General features: G+C 43.3%; 1 protein-coding gene across 1 annotated transcript in view; it reads left to right on the top strand.

The window, feature by feature from the left end:
- Positions 1–23,336, top strand: part of ACTN2 (actinin alpha 2) — a 53,410-nt gene extending 30,074 nt beyond the window's left edge. Inside the window, exons 11-21 of the mRNA XM_008049933.2 lie at positions 2,008–2,155; positions 3,707–3,857; positions 7,959–8,067; positions 9,391–9,531; positions 11,675–11,857; positions 13,987–14,121; positions 15,316–15,495; positions 16,117–16,263; positions 20,020–20,085; positions 21,305–21,463; positions 23,068–23,336. Coding sequence (XP_008048124.1) covers positions 2,008–2,155; positions 3,707–3,857; positions 7,959–8,067; positions 9,391–9,531; positions 11,675–11,857; positions 13,987–14,121; positions 15,316–15,495; positions 16,117–16,263; positions 20,020–20,085; positions 21,305–21,463; positions 23,068–23,226 — 1,578 coding nt within the window. The 3' untranslated portion in view covers positions 23,227–23,336. The remainder of the gene's footprint in view (positions 1–2,007; positions 2,156–3,706; positions 3,858–7,958; positions 8,068–9,390; positions 9,532–11,674; positions 11,858–13,986; positions 14,122–15,315; positions 15,496–16,116; positions 16,264–20,019; positions 20,086–21,304; positions 21,464–23,067) is intronic.
- Positions 23,337–24,237: the final 901 nt, after the last annotated feature.

The raw sequence follows: 24,237 nt of genomic DNA, 5'->3' as shown, positions 1-24,237 counted from the left end.
TCCCACAGGCTCAGGCAATCCACTCACCTCAGCCTCCCAAAGGCGCGGGATTCTAGGCTGAGCCACCGAGCCCGGCTCTTCTTTTTCTTTTGCCCCCTAAAATTCGTCTTCCACACAGCAGCCTCTGTCATTTTTTATAAATATAAATCAGATCTTGTCTTCTTCCTTTTTAAAACCCTCTAGTGATGTCTCAGTGTATTTAGAGTAAAATCCAGGTAGATGATCCCGGCCTGTAAGGTGCTATGTGATCTGACCTGGTCTCATCTTGCTGATTGCATCTCTTTTTGCTTTGCCCTGACCACTGTGCTGTGGCCACACTGGCCTGCCATCCTTCCCAAACACCAGACACATGCATCCCCTCATTGGACCTTTGACTTTATTTTCTTGCTTAGGAACCCTCACTCCCCGATTTTTCACAAGCTTTGTCTGTCATTGAGACCTCAGCTCAAATGCCACCTCCTCAGAGGGGACCTCTCTAAGAAACCTGCCTAAACAGACCGCCCCCACGGCCTTTCAGTATCCCTTGGCTATGTATTGTTTCTCCTTCACAGCATTTATCACTATCTGAAATGAACTTGTTTGTTTGGTTACTTATTATCCGTCTCCGCCCCTCAACAGTCATGAAAACTGCAAGGAAACTTTATACATGTTATTTACTCTTACAGAATTTCTCCCTGGTACCTGATTGGTGCTAGATGCCCAGTGGGTAGTTGTTGGTGGCTGGCTGGCTGACTGGATGATTCATGTCAGTTACTGAGTAAGAGTTGTTTTGAAAACTGGGCAGAGTGGCTTGGGTCTGTAATCCCAGCTACTCAGGAAGCTGAGGTGGCAAAATTGCTTGAGCTCAGGAGGTCGAGACCAGCCTGGGCACCATAGCAAGGTTCCTTCTTTTTTTTTTTTTTTAACTTTTATTTTTAAAATGTGGGGTGTAATTCAGGGTTAGATATACAAATGGTCATTGCACCGGTAAAGTCTGGGCCTCACTTTGGTCCCACGTCACCTGATTTGAGGAAGTATGTCTCCTCACTCCCTCTCCTGGCAGTTCCCCACTACTACCAATCTCTTTCTTATAGTACTGTGATAATTGTTCAGGATCCGCTTGTGAATGAGAACATGTGGAGCTCAGTTCTTTATTTCTGTGATAGATCACTGAGTATTACAGACTCTAAACCCATCCAAGTCGCTGTGACGTCCATAATTCTGTCCTTCTTTATGGCTGCATAATATTCTATCGTGTATATGTACCACCTTTTTTTAATCCAGTCTACTTTCGATGGGCAGCATGGTTGGTTCCATGTTTTTGCTACTGGGAATCGTGCTGCAATAAACATGTGTGCGCAAGCATCTTTTTTGAAGAATGATTTGCGTTCCTCTGGGTGTATTCCCAGAAGGGGGATTGCTGTGTCATATGGAAGGTTGACTTTTAGATCTTTTAGGAATCACCATACTATTTTCCACAGAGGTTGTACTAGTTTACAATCCCACCAACAATGTAGAAGTGTTCCCTTTTCCCCGCACCCTCTCCAGCATCTGTTGTTTTTTGAGTTATTGAGGATGACCATCCTGACTAGAGTTAGGTAGTATCTCAGTGTAGTTTTAATTTGCATTTCTTTGATGATTAGTGAGGCTGAGCATATTTTCATGGATCTGTTGGTTGCTCATATGGCAAAAATCCTTCTTTAAAAATAATAATACAATAAAAAAGAGTTGTTTTGAATCAAGTCACTTTGATGCTTATTCATCTTAGAGCCAAATAATGTACATCTTTGTCCACATCTGGAGAAGGGTCAGGTTAGCTGATGATAAAACTCTATTAATTTTAAAAGGGCTCAGTAATAATTAAGACATTTGGAAGCCAAAATAGTTGAATGGTTATTTGAGAGAAGGCGGAGAAAATGGAAACAAAAAGGGAAAATGCCATCAGTCACATGGCAGAGGCAATTTCTCAAAGTCCAAGAGGCCAGGGAGTAGCGAATGTGCCTTATCCTTGTCCTTCAACCATCCCAGGATATTGCTGGTGCCTGGCAGAGACTGGAGCAGGCCGAGAAAGGTTATGAGGAGTGGTTGCTCAACGAGATTCGGAGACTGGAGCGCCTAGAACACCTGGCTGAGAAGTTCAGGCAGAAGGCTTCGACGCATGAGACTTGGGCATATGGTATGTAGATGAGACTCACATTGGATTTTTGAAAAACCAGATTTGACTGGCACACAGAGCCATGATGCATCCTTACTGACCCCGTCTGTCACAGCTGACGCTGTGGGTAGGCGCCTTCACCTTTCTCTGTTCTTGTCTCCATGCTAGATGTCCTCAAGCGGTAAGCATGAGAACATACTTTCTAACCAAGTGGATAATTTATTTTCTTCGTAAAATGGTACTCAAAACATCCCCTTTACATATATACCTGAACACCTGGCCTCCTTTTGTCTTTTCTATTTGATTTGTCTGTGTTTTCCCTAACTATGGGTCAGACGGCCCCAGGCCAGCTACCAGCTGCTTCCAGTAGAATGTGTATTAAACGCCACAAAACAACATAATATCCCACTTAGAAAGCCTGGTTGGAAAGGAAGAAGGCAAAGGATTATTGTCTGTAGTCTGATGTTCTTATTTCACTTGCATTCATTACTTCTTTAAGGCCTTACACACAAACCTGCTTCCACAGCCATGATAATATGACGATAATATTTTTGTGGCTGTCTGCTGGATTAAATAGTCCTTGTCAAGGTAGAAGAACAAAACACTCTCCCTATCACATAATAATAATTTTGAGAGATTTCTCCTCATTTCTCATTGCTTTGTTATTGCTTGATTTTTGACATTGCATGGAAAAGGCACACCGTGCATGGATGCCAGAGCCAGGCAGGTTGGAGTCGCGGCTCTGACACCGGGCAGCTGTGTGCCAGGATGAGTTCCTAACCTCTCGGTGCCTCAGTGTCCTCTCCAAAATGGGAACACTGATACTTCCTTCATAGGAAGATGCAATGAGTTCATACCTGTAAAGTATTTAAATTAGTATATGATGTATAGTAAGTACCACTATATCATCATTAAATATATGAACATTTACTTCCATTTCCAGCTTTATAAAATTAACATCTCAGAGGTCATTAACTGGGGGAAAAGTGCAGATCCAGATATAATCACAGCCGTCGCTAGAGTTAAGAAATATTTATCGGGGGAAGTAAGTGGAGGTTCAGAGAGAAAAATCTCGAAAATTTATTCTCAGAAACAAGAACACACAGGCTCCATTTAACCACACGAAGTCCAGCTTTCAAATGAAAAGAATTGGGATGGGTTGGGACCCTCAGGTAGACAAATAGGGCATAGGTGTTTCAGATGAAACTCCTCATCCCGAGGAGCTCCTGGGAGCCAATAATTACCAGCTAAACAGCATCACACTGGAACATCAGATGCTCATTACTTAGAATGGTGAAGCATGCAGATGTGTTTTTTTAGAATGCACTCTGCAATCACCCCTTCCCTTTATGTGTAGACATGTGCTTTTAGCTCAGAGAGGGAGGGGCTGGGCATCCTTAGCAGATAACAGCCTGACTTCTGTGGCAACCCTGGTCTGCGTCTGCAGTTCTGTCACTCCTTGCCCCCCTTCTCTGGGTTCTTGGGAATCTCAAGGCTCCTCGAGGACGTGGCTGGCATGACAGAGCTGCTGTGCCACCAGCATATTCATGGTTTCGCGTTGACACCTTGCAGGCAAAGAGCAGATCTTGCTGCAGAAGGATTATGAGTCGGCGTCATTGACAGAGTTGCGGGCTCTGCTGCGAAAGCATGAGGCGTTCGAGAGCGACCTGGCAGCACACCAGGACCGTGTGGAACAGATTGCAGCCATCGCACAGGAGCTCAAGTACGTGCTGCTGCCCGTGGACCTCCCTGAGAGCTGCCTGTGGGCTCCATGGAGAGGGCAAAGGAAGCCTGCCTCTCCTTTCATGTACTAAATGCAGGGAGCACCAAGCTGGAGCCCTCTGCAATGGAATCCTCCCTGTTTCTTTAAATCTATAGGCAGACTTTGGTTTTGGGTCATTGGTTGGGGCTGAATCCCCGTATCCTCCCATCCAGCAGCACCTGAACCCTCCACCCAGGGTTCCTCTTCCAAGAGGATGAGATATAATGGCACAGAGAACTATAGAAAGGCCGCTTTGTCCTGCAGGTGCAGGAGCAGAACCATGGCCTGTCCAGAAACCGACACAAAACCAAAGAGGCATTAGGCCCTGCTTTTCCATGGCTTTTGTTTTATGGGAAGAACCAGCATGCCAATTGAGCGCAGGCTGGCTTAAGCGCTGAGTGGACATTCTTTTCTCCCGTTCTGTGCAGTGTGAGCCCCAGGGTGTGGCCGTCCTGGGGAGAGGGGACTTGCATTTCTGGGCTTTTTTGAAGGCTTTTCCCCACCAGGTGCAATGGCTCATGCCTATAATTGCAGGACTTTGGGAGACTGAGGTGAGAGGATTGCCTGAGCCCACAGGTTCGAGACTAGCCTGGGCAACTTGGCAAGACCTCATCTCTACAAGAAATCAAAAAATTAGCCAGGCATGGTGGTGCGTGCCTGTAGTTCCAGCTACTTGGAAGGCTGAGGTGGAAGGATCGCCTAAGCCAGAAGGTCGAGGTTGTGGCAACCGTGAACATGCCACTGCACTCCAGCCTGGTTGACGGAGGGAGATTCCAACTCAAAACAACAACAAAAAGACTTTTTCCCTCCTTCTGATAAATACAAGATTTTATTCCCTGCTCCTTCCCCACCATCTCCCATTATAGTCACTGATAAATCTGCAGAAGTTTTAGAGCCTGTCATATAATGGTGACTTTAAAAATCAAATAATAAAAAATTTCATTCAATATATTACACTTTAAAACTTCCATGTTCCTCATTTTTGACTAGAACAAACTCTTTAATTAATAGGTGATGGGCGCTTGGCATGGTGGCTAATTCCTGTAATCCTAGCACTTTGGGAGGCTGAGGGGGAAGGATTGCCTTAGCCCAGGACGTCGAGGCTGCAGTGAGCCAGCCATGGTCATGCCACTGTACTGCTGTCTGGGTGACAGAATGAGACTTCAACTCAAAAAACAAAAAAAAGAAAAAAGAAAAGAAAAGAGAGATGGGCCCTGTTTAAAGAGTAGTCTATGTTTCTATCTTGCTCATATAAACTCTTAATTGTGGTCTTTATATCCAGTCTATGCATTGTATTTGTGGCCTTGACATGGTCTTATTTCTCATGCTTCTTGAATGCTGGCTTTTTGATTGTGCATTATCAAATAAAATAAGGGGATGAAAGAAACTCAAGCTATTTAGTGCTCTATAATTGCTCCCATGAGTAATTTGGAATGGTTTAGAGCGTTACCCATAAATTTAAGTAGCAGTTTTATATTGTTATTATTACTATTCATGGTATCCCTAGGGCCTGTTTTTCATATAATCTAGAGATGAACCACATACAGAAGTTAAGTCTGTGCTCATCTTGCTGTCATGAGCATCCCTTGCCTTTTTACCTGTTCTCAAATAACAAACCAAGCTTTGTGTGCTGTTCTCAAAGTACATAAAAATAGTTATGCACAGTTATGCATACTCCAACTCCTTGAAAGCAGTTATCTAAGGACCCATCACTTCTGCATGAGAGAGAAGAGATAGAAACTATACGCTAAAGATAATCCTGGATAGCTAAGCAGTGGTGTCTCCATTGTAGAACAAGAGAAGCATTCCTAGGTTTTTGTTTTTGGAGAAGTCTTTCTTCTCTTTAATTTTTGCATTTTGAAGAGCCACAGCCTTTTTGGGTTTAGGGCTGTGCAAATTGCTTGTATGTTTTGTTTTCTTGGTTATAATAAATAAGCACAAGAATCTTAGTTGACCTTATTCTAGTGAAGAATATATGTATGTAGAAAGCTTCTGGCCAGGTGCAGTGGCTCATGCCTGTAATCTCAGCACTTTGGGAGGCTGAAGTGGGAAGATTGTTTGAGCCCAGGGGTTCAAGACCAGCCTAGGCAACATAGTGAGACCTTGTCTCTACATAAAAATCAAAAATTAGCTGGGCGTGGTGGTGCACGCCTGTAGTCCCAGCTACACAGGAGGCTGAGGTGGAAGGATCTCCTGAGCCCAGGAGCTCAAGGCTGCAGTGAGCCATGATTGTGCCGCCACACTCTAGCCTGGGTGACAGTGAGACCCCAACTTAAAAAAAAAAAAAAAAGAAGAAAACTTCTGTTTGCTTTTGAGAACTGAACAATTTTTATTTAGGTGACAAAGATTCTTGTCCACTGGAGGAACACTCAGATAACAACCACGTTTGTCTCCTTTATTCAGTAATAGAAACAGTAAAATTCAGTGAGCATGAGTTAATATTATTCAAGGAAAAAAAAGCAATGAACAAATACTGCTTAATTTAAAGTTGAAAAAAGAAATAAACAAGCTTCAGGGAAATAGATTTGGTAGAGTAAGAGGACTTTGGAAAGTTGTCTTGGCTGGGTTCAGTGACTCACGTCTGTAATCCCAGCACTTTGGGAGGCAGAGCCGAGAGGATTCCCAGAACCCACGGGTTCGAAACTAGCCTGGGAAACTTGGCGAGACCTTGTCTCTACAATAAATAAAAAAAATTAACCAGGCGTGGTGGCACACACCTCCCACTACTTGGAAGGCTGAGACAGAAGGATGACCTGAGTCCAGCAGGTCAAGGCTGCGGTGGCTGTGAACCCGCCACTGCACTCTAGCCCTCCAGCCTGGGCAATAGAGTGAGACTCCAACTCAAAAAAAAAAAAAAAAAAAGAAAGAAAGACTCCAACTCAAAAAAAAAAGAAACATTCTGAACTGTTTTTGAAGAAGTCTCCTAAAGACGTCTTTAAACCTCCATAATTCTCATTTTGCATCTTAACTAAAAAGGCGATTAAGTTTTGTACAGGATTCAAGCCTCTTATCCCGGGAGTTACTAGGTTAACCTTCTAGTAGGTTTGCTTTCATGGTAAGTTCAAATGACTTCACCTCACCCAGATCCAGGTAGGATACAGGACAGGTCTGGTGAAGAAAAGTAAGAATTCAGTGGGAAATTGTGTTCTTCTTGCTTGTCACACTATTGTCATAAGACAAGTTCGAATCTCTCTGTCCCCAAGAGGAAGGGCTGTGTCCTGCTCCATTTTAAAAGTCCCTCTATGTTAGATAAAGTCACAGTGTCCTTCTGGACCTGGTGCTCACCCGGTGGTGAGGCCAGGTGCCCTTCAAGAGGAGCCAAGGACACAACGTGGTGCCAGCCGACACCACTCTCCCCCTTGACTCATTTTGATGTTCCAGTCACTGTGTCTGCAGCCCAGCCCACAGGACTGGCCTCCCGATCAGATACTTGGCTTCACTTGCTAGTACATTACCACTTAGAAATAATGCTCTCTGGAGGTCTCTCCAAGAAAACCAAGGAAGACCGGGCACAGTGGCTCAAGCCTGTAGTCCTAGCACTTTGGGAGGCCGAGGTGAGAGGATTGCCTGAGCCTATGGGTTCGAGACCAGCCTGGGCAACATGGCGAGACCTCGTCTCTACAATAAATAAAAAATTAGCTGAGTGTGGTAGTGCATGCCTATAGTTCCAGCTACTTGGAAGACTGAGGTGAAAGGATTGCGGGAGCCCAGCAGGTCAAAGCTGGGGGGTGGCCGGGAGTATGCCACTGCACTCCAGCCTGGGTGACGGAGTGAGACTCCAACTCAAAAAAAAAAAAGAAAACTAAGGGAGAATAAAGTTTGCCTGAGGCATCAAGAAGTCAGTGGTACTCTCTGCTTTGAAATCTGTTGACCAGCAAAAGTTGTATGAATTCTTCTCATAACTTATCTGAGAAGATTGATGTCTACAGTGGTGATGGTTAACAAAACCCCGAAATGCTCTGTCAGAAATTTTTTTAAATTTCTTGTTGCTTTTGAGTCCATGTCCATTTTCCCTCATATCATCTGGGAGAGTTAATGCTTATTTATTTTCACTTTTAATAGTGAACTGGACTATCATGACGCTGTGAATGTCAATGACCGGTGCCAGAAAATTTGTGACCAGTGGGACAGATTGGGAACACTTACTCAGAAGAGGAGAGAGGCCCTGGAGGTGAAGTCTTGAAGTCATTTGTTCATATGAAATCTTTTAATAGAGATTCATTAATTGAGCCACTGATATGAATTTCCTGTTTCTCTGCAGCATTACACAGATTTATTAGTGAAAGGGCCTCTAAAGAAAATAGAAAAGTGGGAGAAAGGGGGAAATAAAACGCCGGTAGCTTGGTTCTATAATTTATCCATATAGTAGTGAATTAAGAAACAAATCCAGAGGTAATGAGATTAAGATATAACCCTACTTTTGCATCAAGTAGTCATTACAATAAATTTCTAAAAGTCTGTCTGAGTAAATTGAGCTGTGACTGGGTTAGGAAGTTAGGAAGAACCTAACTTGAAACAATAGAGGGAAATGACAGCAAATGTTGAAGGAAGGAAAATTGATATGAAACAGAATCTTATCTAAGTATGGGATTTGGATAAGTAGCATAGGTAGCTGGTGTTCAACTGTACCTAATTGTCCTTGCCCATGGACAACTCCGACAAGGTGAAGGAAAGAAGCAATTTACCAGTTTCCTGAGTCTTTTTACCTTGACTCTGACAAAATTTCTGAAATACATGATAACAAGCTTCCCAGATGCCATATGGCTGTCACATGCCTGCCCAAAGAAGGACATGTTGAGAAAGAGGAAGATCCAGGCATGTAACAGAGACAGTGCAAGCCATTTTAGAACAGGAGGAAGAAATGAGCTTAATTAAGGGAGATTTCCAGATCCAGGGCTTTCCCTGTCAGCTCTTGTCATCTCTGCCATAGGAAACATGCACGGGTTCATGTGTCTCTTGAAACCTTGGACATCCGTATGCCCAGAAAGACAAGAGACGATCTCTGTGTTCAATCCTGAGCGAGGATTTAAGAACGTTAAACTGTAGTGTTTTCTGTCTTCATGACGTAGATGACTTTGGGAAAGACTCCTCCGACTATATAATGTGGAAGATGTCCTTTTTTGGTTATCTTGCAAAGTTGGAGAATCGGTCCTCTAACTCACAAAGTCCTACTTTAACTGAAAGCAAGTTATGATGGGCCATATGTAGAGTTTCCATTTTCAGAAAAGTTGTATGCAGGCAAGTATTTCAGTTACTCTGAAAATGAGGCTACTCTGGATGCAATCAATTCTTTTTTGATTCAGAAGGCACCTCAGAGACTTGCAGGGCTCAGGCTAATTATTTGAGCATCGGGTAATCTTTTGTAGACACACGCTAATATGCTTAACAAAATGTCAGATAACAGTTTGCTATTGAATGCATACTTCTATTTTCAGTGAATTTTTAATTAGTGATACGATGTGATAATGCTTGCTTCCATTTAACCAATCTCCAGAGAACTGAGAAACTGCTAGAAACCATCGATCAGCTTCACCTGGAGTTTGCCAAGAGAGCTGCCCCTTTCAACAACTGGATGGAGGGTGCTATGGAGGACCTCCAAGACATGTTTATTGTCCATAGCATTGAAGAGATCCAGGTAACTGAACCCTAGCTCTGTGCATTAGAAATGAATTGCCATTTAAATTCTGTTATTTGGTTTCTTGTTGTGTTTTATTTTTTTGTAAACTAAGACACGTGTGTCTAGAAAGCCCAGACTACCTTTTGAACATTAGTTTAAAAATGTGTTTACTACTCTTTGTTGCAAACAAGTTAACATCAATTTTAAAATGGTGGATACCTCTAAAAGGATCTGCTCTTTAAAAAAAAGAACACTGGTCAGGCACGATGGCTCACACCTGTAATTCCAACATTCTGAAAGACCAAGACAGGAGGCTTGCTTGAGTCTAGAAATTCGAGACCAGCCTGGGCAACATTGTGAAACCTCATCTCTACAAAAAAATAAATAAACTAAATAGAAATTAGCCAGGCATGATGGCTCACCCCTGTAGTCTCACCTATGCAAGAAGACTGTTTCGGAAGGATCACTTGAGCCCAGGAGATCAAGGCTGTGGTGGACTGTGATTATGCCACTATACTCCAGCCTGGGTGACAGAGTGAAACGCCAACTCAAAAAAGAAAAAAGAATGCTAAATTATTGAGCAAAATAGACATATACTCTTGGAGTTTTTCATGGAAAGTTATGAATATATTGGCTGCTGAGTGAACTCCTTTGCAAATGTTCACGGATTACTTTTTATTTAGATCTACAGAGTTTTGCCAGATCGTAAAACATGAGAAACCACAAATCAGCACCTGCCCTCTCCCTACCACTAGTCCAAAATGTCCTGCTTGTCTGGAACTTCAGAGTTATAAACAAGTCTTCTAAGTGGTGATGTTAGGGAGGAAAGGTACTCTCAGATAGCCAGGACCCAATTTATTTAGAGACATTATATAGTGAATTTGATGTGTCATCGAATAAAAAGAGAAAATACTTCTGTATTCTTTTTTTTTTCTCTGTATAGTAGATACGTTATCAAAGAGAATCCAAATACAAAGGAAATACTGAAGGCTGTGTCTCAAATCCGTGCCTCCCTATCAAGGAGCGGTTTAGAAGGGTTTGTACCTGCAAGTGAGGGGAAAGAAATTACTCCCATGAGCCTCATGTTTGTCTTCTGAAAGAGGCTTTGATAGCATTTCTTGCATGAACCCTTACACACAAGCCAGCCGTCTGAAATCGCTTATTTTTAGAATAAGTGAGACCTTTGTAAGCATGCCTTGGAAGTCACTTTTTGTTTAATGAAAGGTGTGTTGGCAGCTGATCTGTTGCAGCACCTAAAGAGAACAGCAACTGCGTGCTCAACGGTGTTCCACCAAGGCAGTGAGGTCTTTTAACAGCTGAACTCATAAGGCTGCTGTCTTATATGTCTGGGTCAAAGGATAGGCTTGAACAATGGAGGCCTTCTGGAGCCTTCTGGGAAGAGATGGTTTCTGTGGCCTTTTCTTTTGGAGGAGTAGGGGGTACATCCTGGTTGTCTTTAGGCATAAAGGCAGCAAATGTTTAAGTGCTTGTCTAGGACTTTAGAGGTAAAACTGGCCATTAGAAAGGGCAGCTAAGCCAGGCTCGGTGGCTCAGTCTGTAATCCCGTGCCTTTGGGAGGCTGAGGTGAGTGGATTGCCTGAGCCCGCAGGTTCGAGACCCGCCTGGGCAGGTGAGACCTCTTCTCTACAATAAATCAAAAAATTAGCCGGGCGTGGTAGCACGCCCCTGTAATTCTGGCTACTCGGAAAACTGAGGAGGAAGGATCGCCGGAGCCCAGCAAGTCGAGGCTGCGGTGGCCGGGAGCGGCCACTGCACTCCAGTCTGGGCGACAGAGTAAGACTCCAACTCAAAAAAAAAAGAAAGGGCAGCTAAGTTAAGTTCAGTTCATCGGCAAAAAATGAGACCTAAACAGTAGCTGGGGATCAGAAAAAAATGAATGGAAACAATTTCTTTTTAAAGAAAATTGGTTTTTGAAGTCCGTGGATGACTAGCCATTAATTAAATAGGTGTCTTGATATCTGTTTTCCATTTTCAAGGAACTTGACTTCTCTGAGTTTTTCTAAAACATCCAGAATTTGTTTTCCTTCAGAGATTCCTGCAATTGTAAAGGCATTTACTTGTGTGCAGAAGGGAACATCAAAGCCTGCGAAATGAATACTAAAGTCAGACTGGGTTTTCTCTACTTGTGTTTCTGGCATAGAGTTTGATCACTGCCCACGAGCAGTTCAAGGCCACACTGCCCGAGGCGGATGGAGAGCGGCAGTCAATCATGGCCATCCAGAATGAGGTGGAGAAGGTGATCCAGAGCTACAGCATCAGAATCAGCTCGAGCAATCCCTACAGCACTGTCACCATGGACGAGCTCCGGGCCAAGTGGGACAAGGTGGGTGGCTGAGGGCCAAGGGTGGGGCCAGGGGGCAGTCTGGAAGCTGAGGTCAAGGGAAACACCTTGGGGACTTGGGATGACAGCCTGATTTTGCATGATGATCAGGATTTTCCATCACCCCAAATTTCACAGATGAAATGTGTTAAATGATTAAGTGCCATTTGGTAGCTTCTGCAGTTCGAGAGGAAGATAGGGATTATTTTTCTGTAAGGAAACTCTTATGAATGTTGACAGTACAGGTTATAATACTAATGCCATAAGATAAACAATTTTTAAAACTCCAACTGGAGGTTTGGTGGAATCAGCTTACCTATAATACTTCTATAATGAAGTTTTAGAATATGGGATAGACATCCCAAATATGTGGGAATTTTAAAAGCAGAAAAATGATTTCGTAAACTGCTCCTGGGAAACAGAAGTATTCCTACTAACTTGTTGCCTTTTAAGTTCAGGGAAACTATGCACAAATTTAGTTATCGTCAAAATGGGATTATTTGAGTCCCTTTGTCTCAGTCTTAAGAGAAACTTCTTTTCACAGTTGAAATTATAACACAATTACTCATTTCAGTATGCTAATATATTATCTTTGAGAAATATGTCCACTACGTGGATTTGAAGTGGCTTATGATAAAAATACACATGCAGCAAGTTAGTTAAAAACAGTGAACAAGAGAATAACAAACAGGTGTAAGGAAAAGGAGAGAGTATTCACCTGAGACAGTTGCTGTCTGAGCTTTAAATGTAGTTCTGGTCTTCCTGACAGCCAAAGTGAGAAGGGAGCATGCTGAGTCGTTTTCTTGAAAATAAAAAGAAATATATCATTTATTGAAGTGAGACAAACTTTTCTCCTATCAGTAAGTTATAAAGCAAAAGGTTTTTTTGCAAAAGGTACACTGAGTAACAATGCCTTTAGCAGCAGTTTTGCAGATGACACACACAAAAAAGATTTTTGAAGTAGGTTTTTTTCTTTTCTGTTGATTCAGAGAGGATAGGCATAGCATTAAATTGTGATTTCCAAATGGTATGGAAAGGAGGTAGACCAGTACACACTCTCCCGTGGGCTGACACGATATAGGAATCAAGCTTGTTAACCCACAAGGGGTCCTTCACTATTTTGTGAAGTTTGGAGAAGCTTGTGGATCCCTTCGGATAGTAATATTTGTAAATTTGTAAAAATATTTAAGATTACAAAGGAAACAAATTATATTGAAATGTAGTTATAAAAACATCTTTTACAAGTTGGGGTCTAGTAAAGTATGTGTTTCTTTATTAGCACATTTAAAACCAAGATCTAGCAACAGGTCTGATAATTTTGCTGAGTGCATCTGACGTGGCAGGAGACTGCTGATAACTGTACTGTCCTACAGGATGTCTGTGCTTTCTAACATGATGAAATCACAGGTGCTACTAGATACTGCTGCAGATTGCTACCTATATTTGTAATAAAAAGGAAGTGCTATCTTTTTTTTAATCAGTGATAGCGAAAATAAAGATGCCAGTGTTCCCCTCATCCAGGTTCCCAAATCCTCTGCACTCTGGACCTGGCCCCCACGGAGTTGGTTCTGCAGGCCGAGAGCCCCTGGCTGGAGTAACAATCATTGTCCCTAATGCAGGCTCTTAGATCCCCTTGGAGTCATCCAGCTTTTCTTTCTTTTTTTTTTGATTTTAAAATTGTGGGGTACAGTTAAGGGTTAGGTATACAAATATGCATTGTGCAGGTACCGTTGTTGATGAGGCGTGCCCCCCCGTCCAGATAGATATTGACTGCTGTTAATCCCACCTTTCTTGTGATCTCTCACAGAAACAAAGATCTGTGTATCACATGTTCTCACTCATAAGTGGAACTTGAACAACTCTCGAAATACTGTAAGAAAAGGAGTGACAGTGTCATCCAGCCTTTCAGCAGGCACTCCATGGCACTGGGTGGCAGCCAAAGCTAGATTGAGTACTCCCTCTAGGTCCTAGAGTAGGAACTCCCACTTTCCTCCCTCCCTCTTCCTTCCACCCCACCCTCGCCTTTTCTTTCTCCTCTGCTTCCTCCACCCCTTGGACTCTCACCATATGCTATGCTTATCCTAGGAGAACAAAGCTGGCCTCTAACCCATGTGGTCCTTGGGCCCTGACAGGTGAAGCAGCTTGTGCCCATCCGCGATCAGTCCCTGCAGGAGGAGCTGGCCCGCCAGCATGCCAACGAGCGTCTGAGGCGCCAGTTTGCTGCGCAGGCCAATGCCATTGGGCCCTGGATCCAGAACAAGATGGAGGTAGGTCAGCGCCCTTCTGGGAGCTGCTCACAATCTCTGCAGTGAGTCCCTTAGCTGTTGCAGCAGTGCCACCACTTCTGCTGTAGTTTTTGGCCACCAACCCAGTCGTGTGAGAGCACCATTCTCTCTTGTCACACTGGGCGTTATCTGTTCAGCCCCTGGGCTGTTGTGAATGGTGTGTGCCTAGGCTCAGCACAAAGTGTGTGGAGGGTTCACTTGTTGGAGGTAGGATGTTCTTACTTTGATTGTTTATCTTGTCATTAAAAACAGCGACAGGGCTCTTTTTCGGGTTTTGGCCTCTGCAGGACCTAGATTTTGAGCCACCCACCCCTAAGGAGGAGGACATGTAAAGACCCACAGCCGCTTTTTCAGAACATTGGCGGGAAAGTGGTCTTTGAATGACACTGATGTCATTTGGTCACCAAGAACAGCCAGGAGACATTTATTGACTCACTTATTTCTCATCCCACCTCCCTTGGGGTGATAAAATATTAACTTTTTTCCGAGGAGAGAACATCTAAAAACCTAAGGAATGCTTCTGATGAAGGAAGCGTCTGATAGTCTTCAATCTGCCTGGCAGCTCCACCCCTGCAGCCCGCCCCAACCCATCCAGAGCAGGACAGCTCTACCCAAGGGAGTTTCCCTCCAACAGCAAGAAGCCTGAAAGGACTCATCGCTTGCCCTCTTATTTTCTGTTTTGGATCTTAGTTGATTTTTTTCCCCATTCTTTTTTTTTTTTTGAGTCGGAGTCTCACTCTGTCGCCCAGACTGGAGTGCACTGGCCGCTCCTGGCCACCAGTCTCGACCTGCTGGGCTCCGGCGATCCTTCCGCCTCAGCCTTCCAAGGAGCCGGAATTACAGGCATGCGCTACCACACCCGGCTGATTTTTTGATTTATTGTAGAGATGAGATCTCGCTGTCCAGGTGGGTCTCGAACCTGTGGGCTCAGGCAATCCACTCACCTCAGCCTCCCAAAGGTGCAGGATTACAGGCTGAGCCACCGAGCCTGGCTTTTCCCCATTCTTTAGACAGACCAGAACTAGACCTTGTTTTCATCTGAGAAAAGTGAGCCCCGAAACTGTGGCTGCTGCCTGACCCTGGGGAACATCTGGGCAGGGCCAGGAATGGTGCCCGTCTGAGCTCCCTTGAGTGGCCACTCAGCTTGTGTCTCTGTGCTTCCCCTCGCTGCCTCAGGAGATCGCCCGGAGCTCCATCCAGATCACAGGAGCCCTGGAAGACCAGATGAACCAGCTGAAGCAGTACGAGCACAACATCATTAACTACAAGAACAATATTGACAAGCTGGAGGGAGACCATCAGCTCATCCAAGAGGCCCTGGTCTTCGACAACAAGCACACAAACTACACAATGGAGGTACGGCCGTCACACAGACCCATGTTCCTTGCTTCTCATCTTCACTGTGTCACTTTCCCGGGGTGTTTTTCACACACTTGTCTCTCTTTGTTCCTATTAAGTCCTACAAGTATGAACGTTAGAGATCTTTAAGCTTTTCTGTCACTATATGTGGAAAAGCTTTGTGGACTATAGAAAACATTACGTAATAGTTATCATCAACAACAATGACATCATAATTATTATTATCACCACAACAAATGAAGTATACTTCTTCAAAGAGAATACCAGAAACTGGACTGTTAACATTTCTACCAGTTTGGCCCAAATTGTTCTCCTTGAGAGCCAGTGGGTATAACCAGGGCCCATCCTGCTGTTTCGTAGATGGAAAAATATTTTTAGTGACAAATAGACTCTATATATTGTTTACTTAATCTACAGAGTACCCTGGTCACACTTCTGAGTACTTCCCACGCAGAATCTTGCAACAAATGACAGGGTAGAATTTTTTAAAGTGTAGGGAAGTCTGTTGTAGCCCTACTTACTGTGAGACCTTTGAGTCGAGTCTCCTGTTAGGAAAATGAAGAGGCAAGGTAGACACGCTGGAAAACCTAGAACTTCTCCTTCCCTCCCCCCTGGTAGCACATCCGCGTTGGATGGGAGCTGCTGCTGACAACCATCGCCAGAACCATCAACGAGGTGGAGACCCAGATCCTGACACGGGATGCGAAGGGCATCACGCAGGAGCAGATGAATGAGTTCCGAGCCTCCTTCAACCACTTCGATAGGGTACTGCGTTCTCTATTTGTCTAAAGGGTACTGGGTTTCTTAAACAATGTGTGTGAAATAAGATGCGTGCTCTCATTTTAAGTCTCGATGCCCCAAAAAGCTTACGGGGAAACAGGATAATTCATGCTAAAGGAAAATCACCATCAACAACAAAGTGTCCTAAGCTCTGATGTTGCTCAAGGTGACACGGAGTCTGTGTTTGTGTGCCCTTTCATGCAGATCCCTTAAGGAGAATGCGTCGGTAGTGTGTTCAAAGCTTGATTTGTTCTACGTGAAGTTGTATCCTTAACAAAACGTGGTCCAGCCAGGCTCGGTGGCTCAGCCTGTAATCCCAGCATTTTGGGAGGCCGAGATGAGTGGATTGCCTGAGCCTGAGGGTTCAAGACCCGACTGGGCAACTTGGCGAGACCTCATCTCTACAATAAATAAAAAACTAGCCGGGCATGATAGCGCGCACCTGTAGTTATGGCTACTTGGAAGGCTGAGGCAGAAGGATCGCCAGAGCCCAGTAGGTCAAGGCTGCAGTGACCCGGAGCATGCCACTGCCCTCCAGCCTGGGTGAAAGAGTGAGACTCCAACTCAAAAAAAAAAACAACCATGGTCGTTGGATCATTTTCTACAATACTCAAAGGGGCTTTTCCTAGGTCACTGTTTAGCCAAAACACCTGATGATAATCTCTTTCAACATATTTTTTAATGAACAAAATTTCTGTTAATTTTCTTTTTTAATTAACAAAATCAACTCATGATACTTTTTTTTTTTTTTTTTTTTGAGTTGGAGTCTCACTCCATCGCCCAGACTGAAGTGCAGTGGCTGCTCCCGGCCACCGCAGCCTCGACCTGCTGGGCTCCGGCGATCCTTCCGCCTCAGCCTTCTGAGTAGCCGGAATTACAGGCATGTGCTACCATGCCCAGCTAATTTTTTGATTTATTGTAGAGATGAGGTCTCGCCTGCCCAGGCAGGTCTCGAACCCGCGGGCTCAGGTCATGATACGTTTTAAGGAAACGTATCATGAGTTTATTTTGTTAATTAAAAAAGAAAATTAACAGAATGGTGTTTTCTTATATTCAACAAAATAGTAATCATGTTTATAGTAAAGGCTTATAAAAATGTATGTTTCTTGTAAAATATTATCTAGTATTTTGATTTGAATAATATTGAGTAAAACTAGTTCTTTATGAGAAGACTCCCAGTTTACTAATCATATGGCTGAGAGTGACTTTCAAGGCCTTATGACATTCCAGTTGTTAAAGATCACTTAACAGAGAAATTCCATTATTTTGTACAGAACCCTGTTTATGATTTGCAGATGTCAGTAAAGGGTTCACAAAATACCTCTGAGCTAGACCAGCCAGATGTGGGCTTGTTGCAGGGTTCAGACAGTAGACTTCAAGAATCACACACAGAGATGGGTATTGAGGGTCTCATGGGTTTCACACAACTTTATTTCACAGAAGCACGCTGTAATATTGACCTGACTTTATTCACTGATGCCCAAGTCGTTTCCTTCCATGGAGGGTGATGATCACAGTCCCTGCAGAAATCCGTCTCTCACTCATTTGGGCTGCCTTATAGGAAGAAAGCACATTGATTTGAATCCAAGGTGGTGAGACAGTCTTTTGCAACAGAAGTCCAAGGAGGACATGCAGAACTTGCCATCATTAGAAGTTTGTTTAAATTAAACGTGAATGATTCTGCGCTTGGGGAGGGAAGCAAAGTGTGATCGCAGTGTAATGGCGAGAGGTGTCAAGGACACAGATCCACTCTGCTTCATCTTCTCATTCCTGTAAAGCTAGGAATGGCAGGAGGTGCAGAGGATGTGAACGGAGTGATTCTTCCATGACCATTAGAGAGTTACTGAAGGCTTTGGAGCATCCATCGGTGTCACGTGACTAGAGCTGTGCTCCAGAAAAATGTGCCGGGCAGCACCTTTAAGAGTGAGATGGACTGGAGGGAAGGAGAAAGTGAGCAGAGAGTCAGACAGGCCCTTAGAGAAGTGAGGGAAGAGGAAATGAACTTCTGGGCTGAGGGATAGAGGGATAGTGATGAGATCCCCTGGGCAAAAGGAGTCCATTTCTAGGGTTTAGGGCTGAAGCCTGCAGAAGTCACCACGTAATGACCATCTCTGGCAAGAAACAATCTGGAGAGTAACGAGAGAAGGCGTTGGGTGCAGTGGCTCACACCTATAATCCCAGTGCTTTGGGAGCCTAAGGCGGGAGGTTTGCTTGAGGCCAGGAGTTTGATACCAGCCTGGACAAAATAATAAGACCTCATCTATACAAAAAATAAAAAGTTAGCCGGGCATGGTGATGCACACTTCTAGTCCTAGCTACTTGGGAGCTTGAGGTGAAAAGATCACTTGAGCCCAAGAATTCAAGGCTGCAGTGTGCTATGATTGCACCACTGCACTCCAACCTGGTCAACAGAGCAAGACTCTGTCTCCAAAGAAAAAAAAGAAGAGGGTAGGACCCAGATCTTAGGAAATTGCTACATTTAAGAGAGGTAGAAGAGCCAGAGAAGTGGAACTTTATGAAAAATCAGAGGAGAATTAGGTCAATAAGGTATTAAGCATAGCTTTAGAGAATGTTGCTGAGATCTCAGGGCAGTGCCTGAGAACTAAACACACAGCTGTGTGAACAGATACGTAAAGTCTGACCAGGCACAGTGGCTCATACCTGTAATCCCAGCACTTTGGGAGGCCAAGGCTAGAGGACTGTTTATGTCTAGGAGTTGAAGACCAGCCTAAGCAACATAGTGAGACCTCGTCTCTATAAAAAATACGCTGAGCATGGTGGTGCACATCTGTAGTCCCAGTGACTCTGGAGGCTGAGGCAGACGGATCTCTTGAGCCCAGGTTCATACTACTGTATTCCAGCCTAGACAATAGAGTGAGACCCCAAACCAGTAAAAAAAGAAAGAGAGGGAGGAAGGAAGAAAAAAAGAACTTTTGATATTAGCTTTGTTGGGACTGGCCATTTCATGGGCAAGCAAAAACTCCAGAAAATAGCTTTCTGATTAATAATTCACATAGCCAATAAAAGTGCTTTCTCTTTACATTTATGCTGCTGCTTGAATGTTCGCTGTCCCCCAAAACTCACCAGGGAATCTTCAGCAGAGCTGTGGGCTTCCCAGCATGCCCAGGGCTTTGCACGGACACCCCTGTCTCTACAGAGTTTAGTTCACTGTTTGTCCTGATCTGGGCTTTTTTAGCTGCGAAAGCTGTTGTCCCAGTGACCCCTTTCTGCATGTTGGCTCTGTGTAGACCCTCACTGGATTTTTGGGAGAAACTGAGCTTGCCACACAGAGACACTCTTGCATCCTGGCCCAAGGGCCTGAGAGTAGTTGCCCTCCAGTTGTAAGAGCTCTAGAAAAGTGCCTATCCCTGGGGGGATTTTACAAATGATAACTACTCAGAGCCATTGAGAGCATCCTTTCTCAGGACATTTATGATATATTCTGTCATCGGTAGGTGGCAGTAGGGAGCTCCCAACTAGCTCCCTTTGCTACTTTATTGACCATGGAATCTTCGTTCATTTTGGGTCTTTCCTCTCCCTCCTTTCTCTTTCCTTTTAAAGAAACTATTTTGTCGTATTCGTTGTGTTGGCTCCATCCTTCCTGTAAGTCAGCGGTGGCCTTTATGATCCCGGCAGAGCTGTAAACGCCCTTCTCTTTCCAGGTTTTGTTCAGCTGGCGAAGTTGAGCTACTCATCTTGCCACCAGCGCTCACTTTTTCTGTCCTGTGTGTTTATCCACAGAGGAAGAATGGCCTGATGGATCATGAGGATTTCAGAGCCTGCCTGATTTCCATGGGTTATGATTTGGTAAGACAGTAGTTGAAACTTTACCAAGATTTGATATTTTATTGAGCTTAGATTTGTATTATGGGAGACGACTAGCTCAGAGTAAGGGGGCACATTTGGGAGTGGCTCATTTTTGTCATACAGGATAATAGGCTTTGAAGGTCTGCCTATAATTATGTAAAAATAATTTCACAGAGTCAAAATGTGTATTTTTATTGCATAGTTGGTCAGATTTTTTTCAAGTGCAGGAAGTGAGAACGCAGGCTTTTTGATGATCTTTTAAACAGCTTTTTGGTGCTATCATTCACAGACTAGAGTTCACCTATTTAAATACACTCAAGGTGTATTTAAAGTGTACACTTCAGGTCGAGCTCGGTGACTCAGCTTGTAATCCCAGCACTTTGGGAGGCCAAGGCGAGTGGACTGCCAGAGCCCACAGGTTCGATACTACCCCAGGCAACTCGGAGAGACCGCGTCTCTACAGTAAAAATCAAAATATTAGCCAGGAGTAGTGGGGCGTGTTTGTAGTTCCTGCTACTTAGAAGGCTGAGACGGAAGGATGGCCTGAGCCCAGCAGGTCAACGCTGGGGTGACCGTGATTGTGCCACTGCACTCCAGCCTGGGTATTGGAGTGAGCATCCAACTCAAATAAACAAACAAATAAATAAATAAAAGTTACACTTCAGTGCCTTTTAGTGTCCTGATGATTTTTAAAGTTCTTTTTCTCTACTATTTTAGAAGGTTTTTAAAATCAGCTAAGAAAAACTTTCCCCATAGGCTGTGATAGTCCCATACTACTCTGCTACCCACTAATGCATATTTTGAGCATGAGCTGCTTTGATCCCTTCAGAACTTTAAAATAAAATCACAAGCGCCATCTTCTTAACTGCTTCCCATTTAGCAGTGTTGCTTTTCTCAGTTATAATCTGAGAAAAGGGCTCCACTGTCCCTTTGCCCTGTTCTTCCATAATTATGTCATGTGACCCAGCCCACGGGTCACAGAGAGGAAAGAATTCTGGCATTCAAGTGTCTTACATGGCGCTACAGCAATTTTTGAAACTTTGATGGCAATACACTTAAGCCACCCATAAGGGGAATCTTTTCCAAAGACGGGAGGGAAACACGGGTGATCCTTTTCAAACACCAAAGAACTTGTATGTCAGTAGGGAAAGTAGTGAGGCGGGCACTCTTGAGAGTCGTGAACTGTTCAAGCACCTGTTTCTTTGCCGTCTTGCTTCAGGGTGAAGCCGAATTTGCCCGCATTATGACCCTGGTGGATCCCAATGGACAAGGCACTGTCACCTTTCAGTCCTTCATTGACTTCATGACTAGAGAGACTGCTGACACGGATACCGCCGAGCAGGTCATCGCCTCCTTCCGCATCCTGGCTTCCGATAAGGTCTGCATGGGCAGATTTCCTTCTGCTTTAGCAGTAGTACAGCGTCCGAATACAAAAACTGTGTTGTGAATGAAAGCCGTTTTTATGCTAGTACATTTTGTATAATATCAGCACTGAATTCAGAAAGTGGCACATAAGCATCACAGTGGTGTCCCCAGAACAGAGAAAATGAAGCCTTCCATTTGGGCCCCACATTAAGTTTTTGGAGAAGGGTAAGGGACAGTGGTATGTACTTTGTAGTTTGTGTGTGTGTGTGTGTGTGTGTGTGTTACTGGTTCAACCCCATTTTACATTCTGTAGGTGTGACTCAGAAAGAAGAAACCACACAATTCAAATGTTACAGAACTGGGAACCTTCTCCTAGGGACCAATGACCTTGACTTTGTGCCCAGCTCCTGGAACAAAGTTAAATATAGCAGTTCAGTCATTAAAACATTGGCAAGCTTGTCATTACATGTAGCCTAGAAATTAAGGAGGCGTTTAATTGCAAATCAGAAGTCTTGAATTTTACCCCCCAAACAATAAAGACACTTCAGTATATAATTTAATTTGGAACCGAATTATTTTATCCTGTGTTCTCTGAGAGAATAAAGAACATTATCACAAGGAAGTTAGAGTGCTAAAACACATTAGCAGAGCTATGTTTACTACCTTTAAAAAATCAGGCAAGACCAACTAAAAAATAATGCATTTGTTTTTAAAATGAATCATTTATCCTGGGGGGGAGGGTAGAGAGGAAAGAGCCCAGCTGATGTAGAAGGTAATAAGCCATAGCTTATCCAACCCCACCAAAACAATTCTACTATGAATTATAATGTGATACGGTATCTGCGATTTACATATTTTGACTCTTACCAGCTAGTCTGTTTCATCAGAATTGTTCTATTTCCCACTGAACATCTTTGAAAAAAGTGTTCGCTTCAGCAGCACATATACTAAAATTGGAACAATACAGAGAAGATTAGCATGACCCCTGGGTAAGGATGACACACAAATTCATGAAGCATTCCATATTAAAAAAAAAAAAAAAAGCTTCATTGTTAAATGTGAATTTTATTTTGTTTTAGAGAGAGATTTTCTCTATTAGCAACATATTTCTAGTTTTTTTTTTTTAATAAACTGGGTGAGAAAATGATTTCATTTTCTAGAAGCACATAGCACATACATTTTTGTTTTTGAATAAGTACACCAATTATGTTAAGTTAAATGTCTCTATGTTCTAGTCAGGTTGTGATGTAAGCCAGATGTCCCTTTGCTTTTCTGATATGAAATCTAGATCACAGTGTTGTTCCTTGCATGAGAGCTTAGCTTGAGATCTATTGATCATGCTCCATTAGCCTCTATGAAGCCTGTGACATTTCCTGTGGGCAGGTCACCTCCTAGAAATGCCTCTACAAATACAACTGAGTTTCTGTTGGTTGTCTAGTATTATACCCAATAGACTCCCTAACCTTTCAGCCTTTTAAAAATTAAACACCATCAGTCCTACTGAAGGTAAAAAAAAAAAAAAAATTAAACATATGCATGAAATGTATAAGTATTAAGTCTGTCTACGTGCCAGTGTTTTCTGCAGCTGACTTTGCAAACACTTGTGTATTTTTCCAGCCATATATCCTGGCGGAGGAGCTGCGTCGGGAACTTCCCCCGGATCAGGCCCAGTACTGCATCAAGAGGATGCCTGCCTACTCGGGTCCGGGCAGCGTGCCTGGTGCCCTGGATTATACCGCATTCTCTTCCGCGCTCTATGGAGAGAGTGATCTGTGATGCTGAGGTTTTGTAACCATTGATCCCATCAGAATGCAATAAAAGCTGAAGTCACAGTTTGTTTCCTGGAAACTTTGACAAGCTTTATTAAATTAAGAGAAAGAGAGAAAGAAAAGAATTCTGTAGCTCAGTAATTGCTAGCAATGCAACACAGCTGAAATGAGGTTTCTGCAGTGTATGACATAGTGTGCTTCATAGATAGGTTTTAAAAAAATTTCTGTTTAGCTAAATGTAACGAAATATAAGGTTTGTTTGTTTGTTCAAACACAGCAGATTACTTGAGTAGTATGACATTAGGAAGACCTAGGGACAGAAGGAAAGTAAAAAATGTGAAAATCCAAAATACCCAAGTTTCAATACCGGGGGGGAAAAAAACAACAAATTGGTAAATAAATGTTCGGTATTTTTTAAAAATTTTATTCATCTCTAATATGCTTAGTGATTATCCCTGAGGGACTATATCTGGGATTCTAATAGTTTTATTTCTTGCTCATCCAAAGATTATCTCAACCTAAGTATAAGTGGTACTATCGTGTGTCTTCAGTTGAATTTCATATTGTGAGATGGAAGTGCTAGGGATTAAAAACCCAAAAGATCTTTAGCACTTAGGATTTTAAAAATAGAGTTGATAATCATCTCTTCATTATTTAGGACAAGATAGTCCAATTAGTATGTTTTGCTGCCTTACTTGTCCTCCAGAGTAGGGACCTGAGGAACCAAGGACATCAGTTTAATTGCTAGAAAAAAAGATGGCGCCACATGGTAAAATGAGTTTTTTACTATTGCTTATTGATTTCAGGTTCCTGTGCTTGTTTTAGCGCTTATTAGCACAGGTTCTCAAGAGCTGACCTCATATAAGTCTCTGTTTTTAAATAAACAGGCATCTAGAGTAGTCACTCACAATAAGAAACAAGTCAGAAAGCAGCACCCTTCTAGCTCTCCAGGAAGGACTTCTTTATGCCTTGAGTTTTGTTAAGGAGAAACCAGAGTTAATAGGAAGGGACTAATTCT

The sequence above is a fragment of the Carlito syrichta genome, unplaced genomic scaffold, assembly GCF_000164805.1.
Source record: "Carlito syrichta isolate Samal-C Ts95f unplaced genomic scaffold, Tarsius_syrichta-2.0.1 Scaffold56983, whole genome shotgun sequence".
NCBI lineage: Eukaryota > Metazoa > Chordata > Mammalia > Primates > Tarsiidae > Carlito > Carlito syrichta.
The sequence above is the reverse complement of the archived record's forward strand: the minus strand, read 5'-3'. Positions and strand labels throughout refer to the sequence as shown.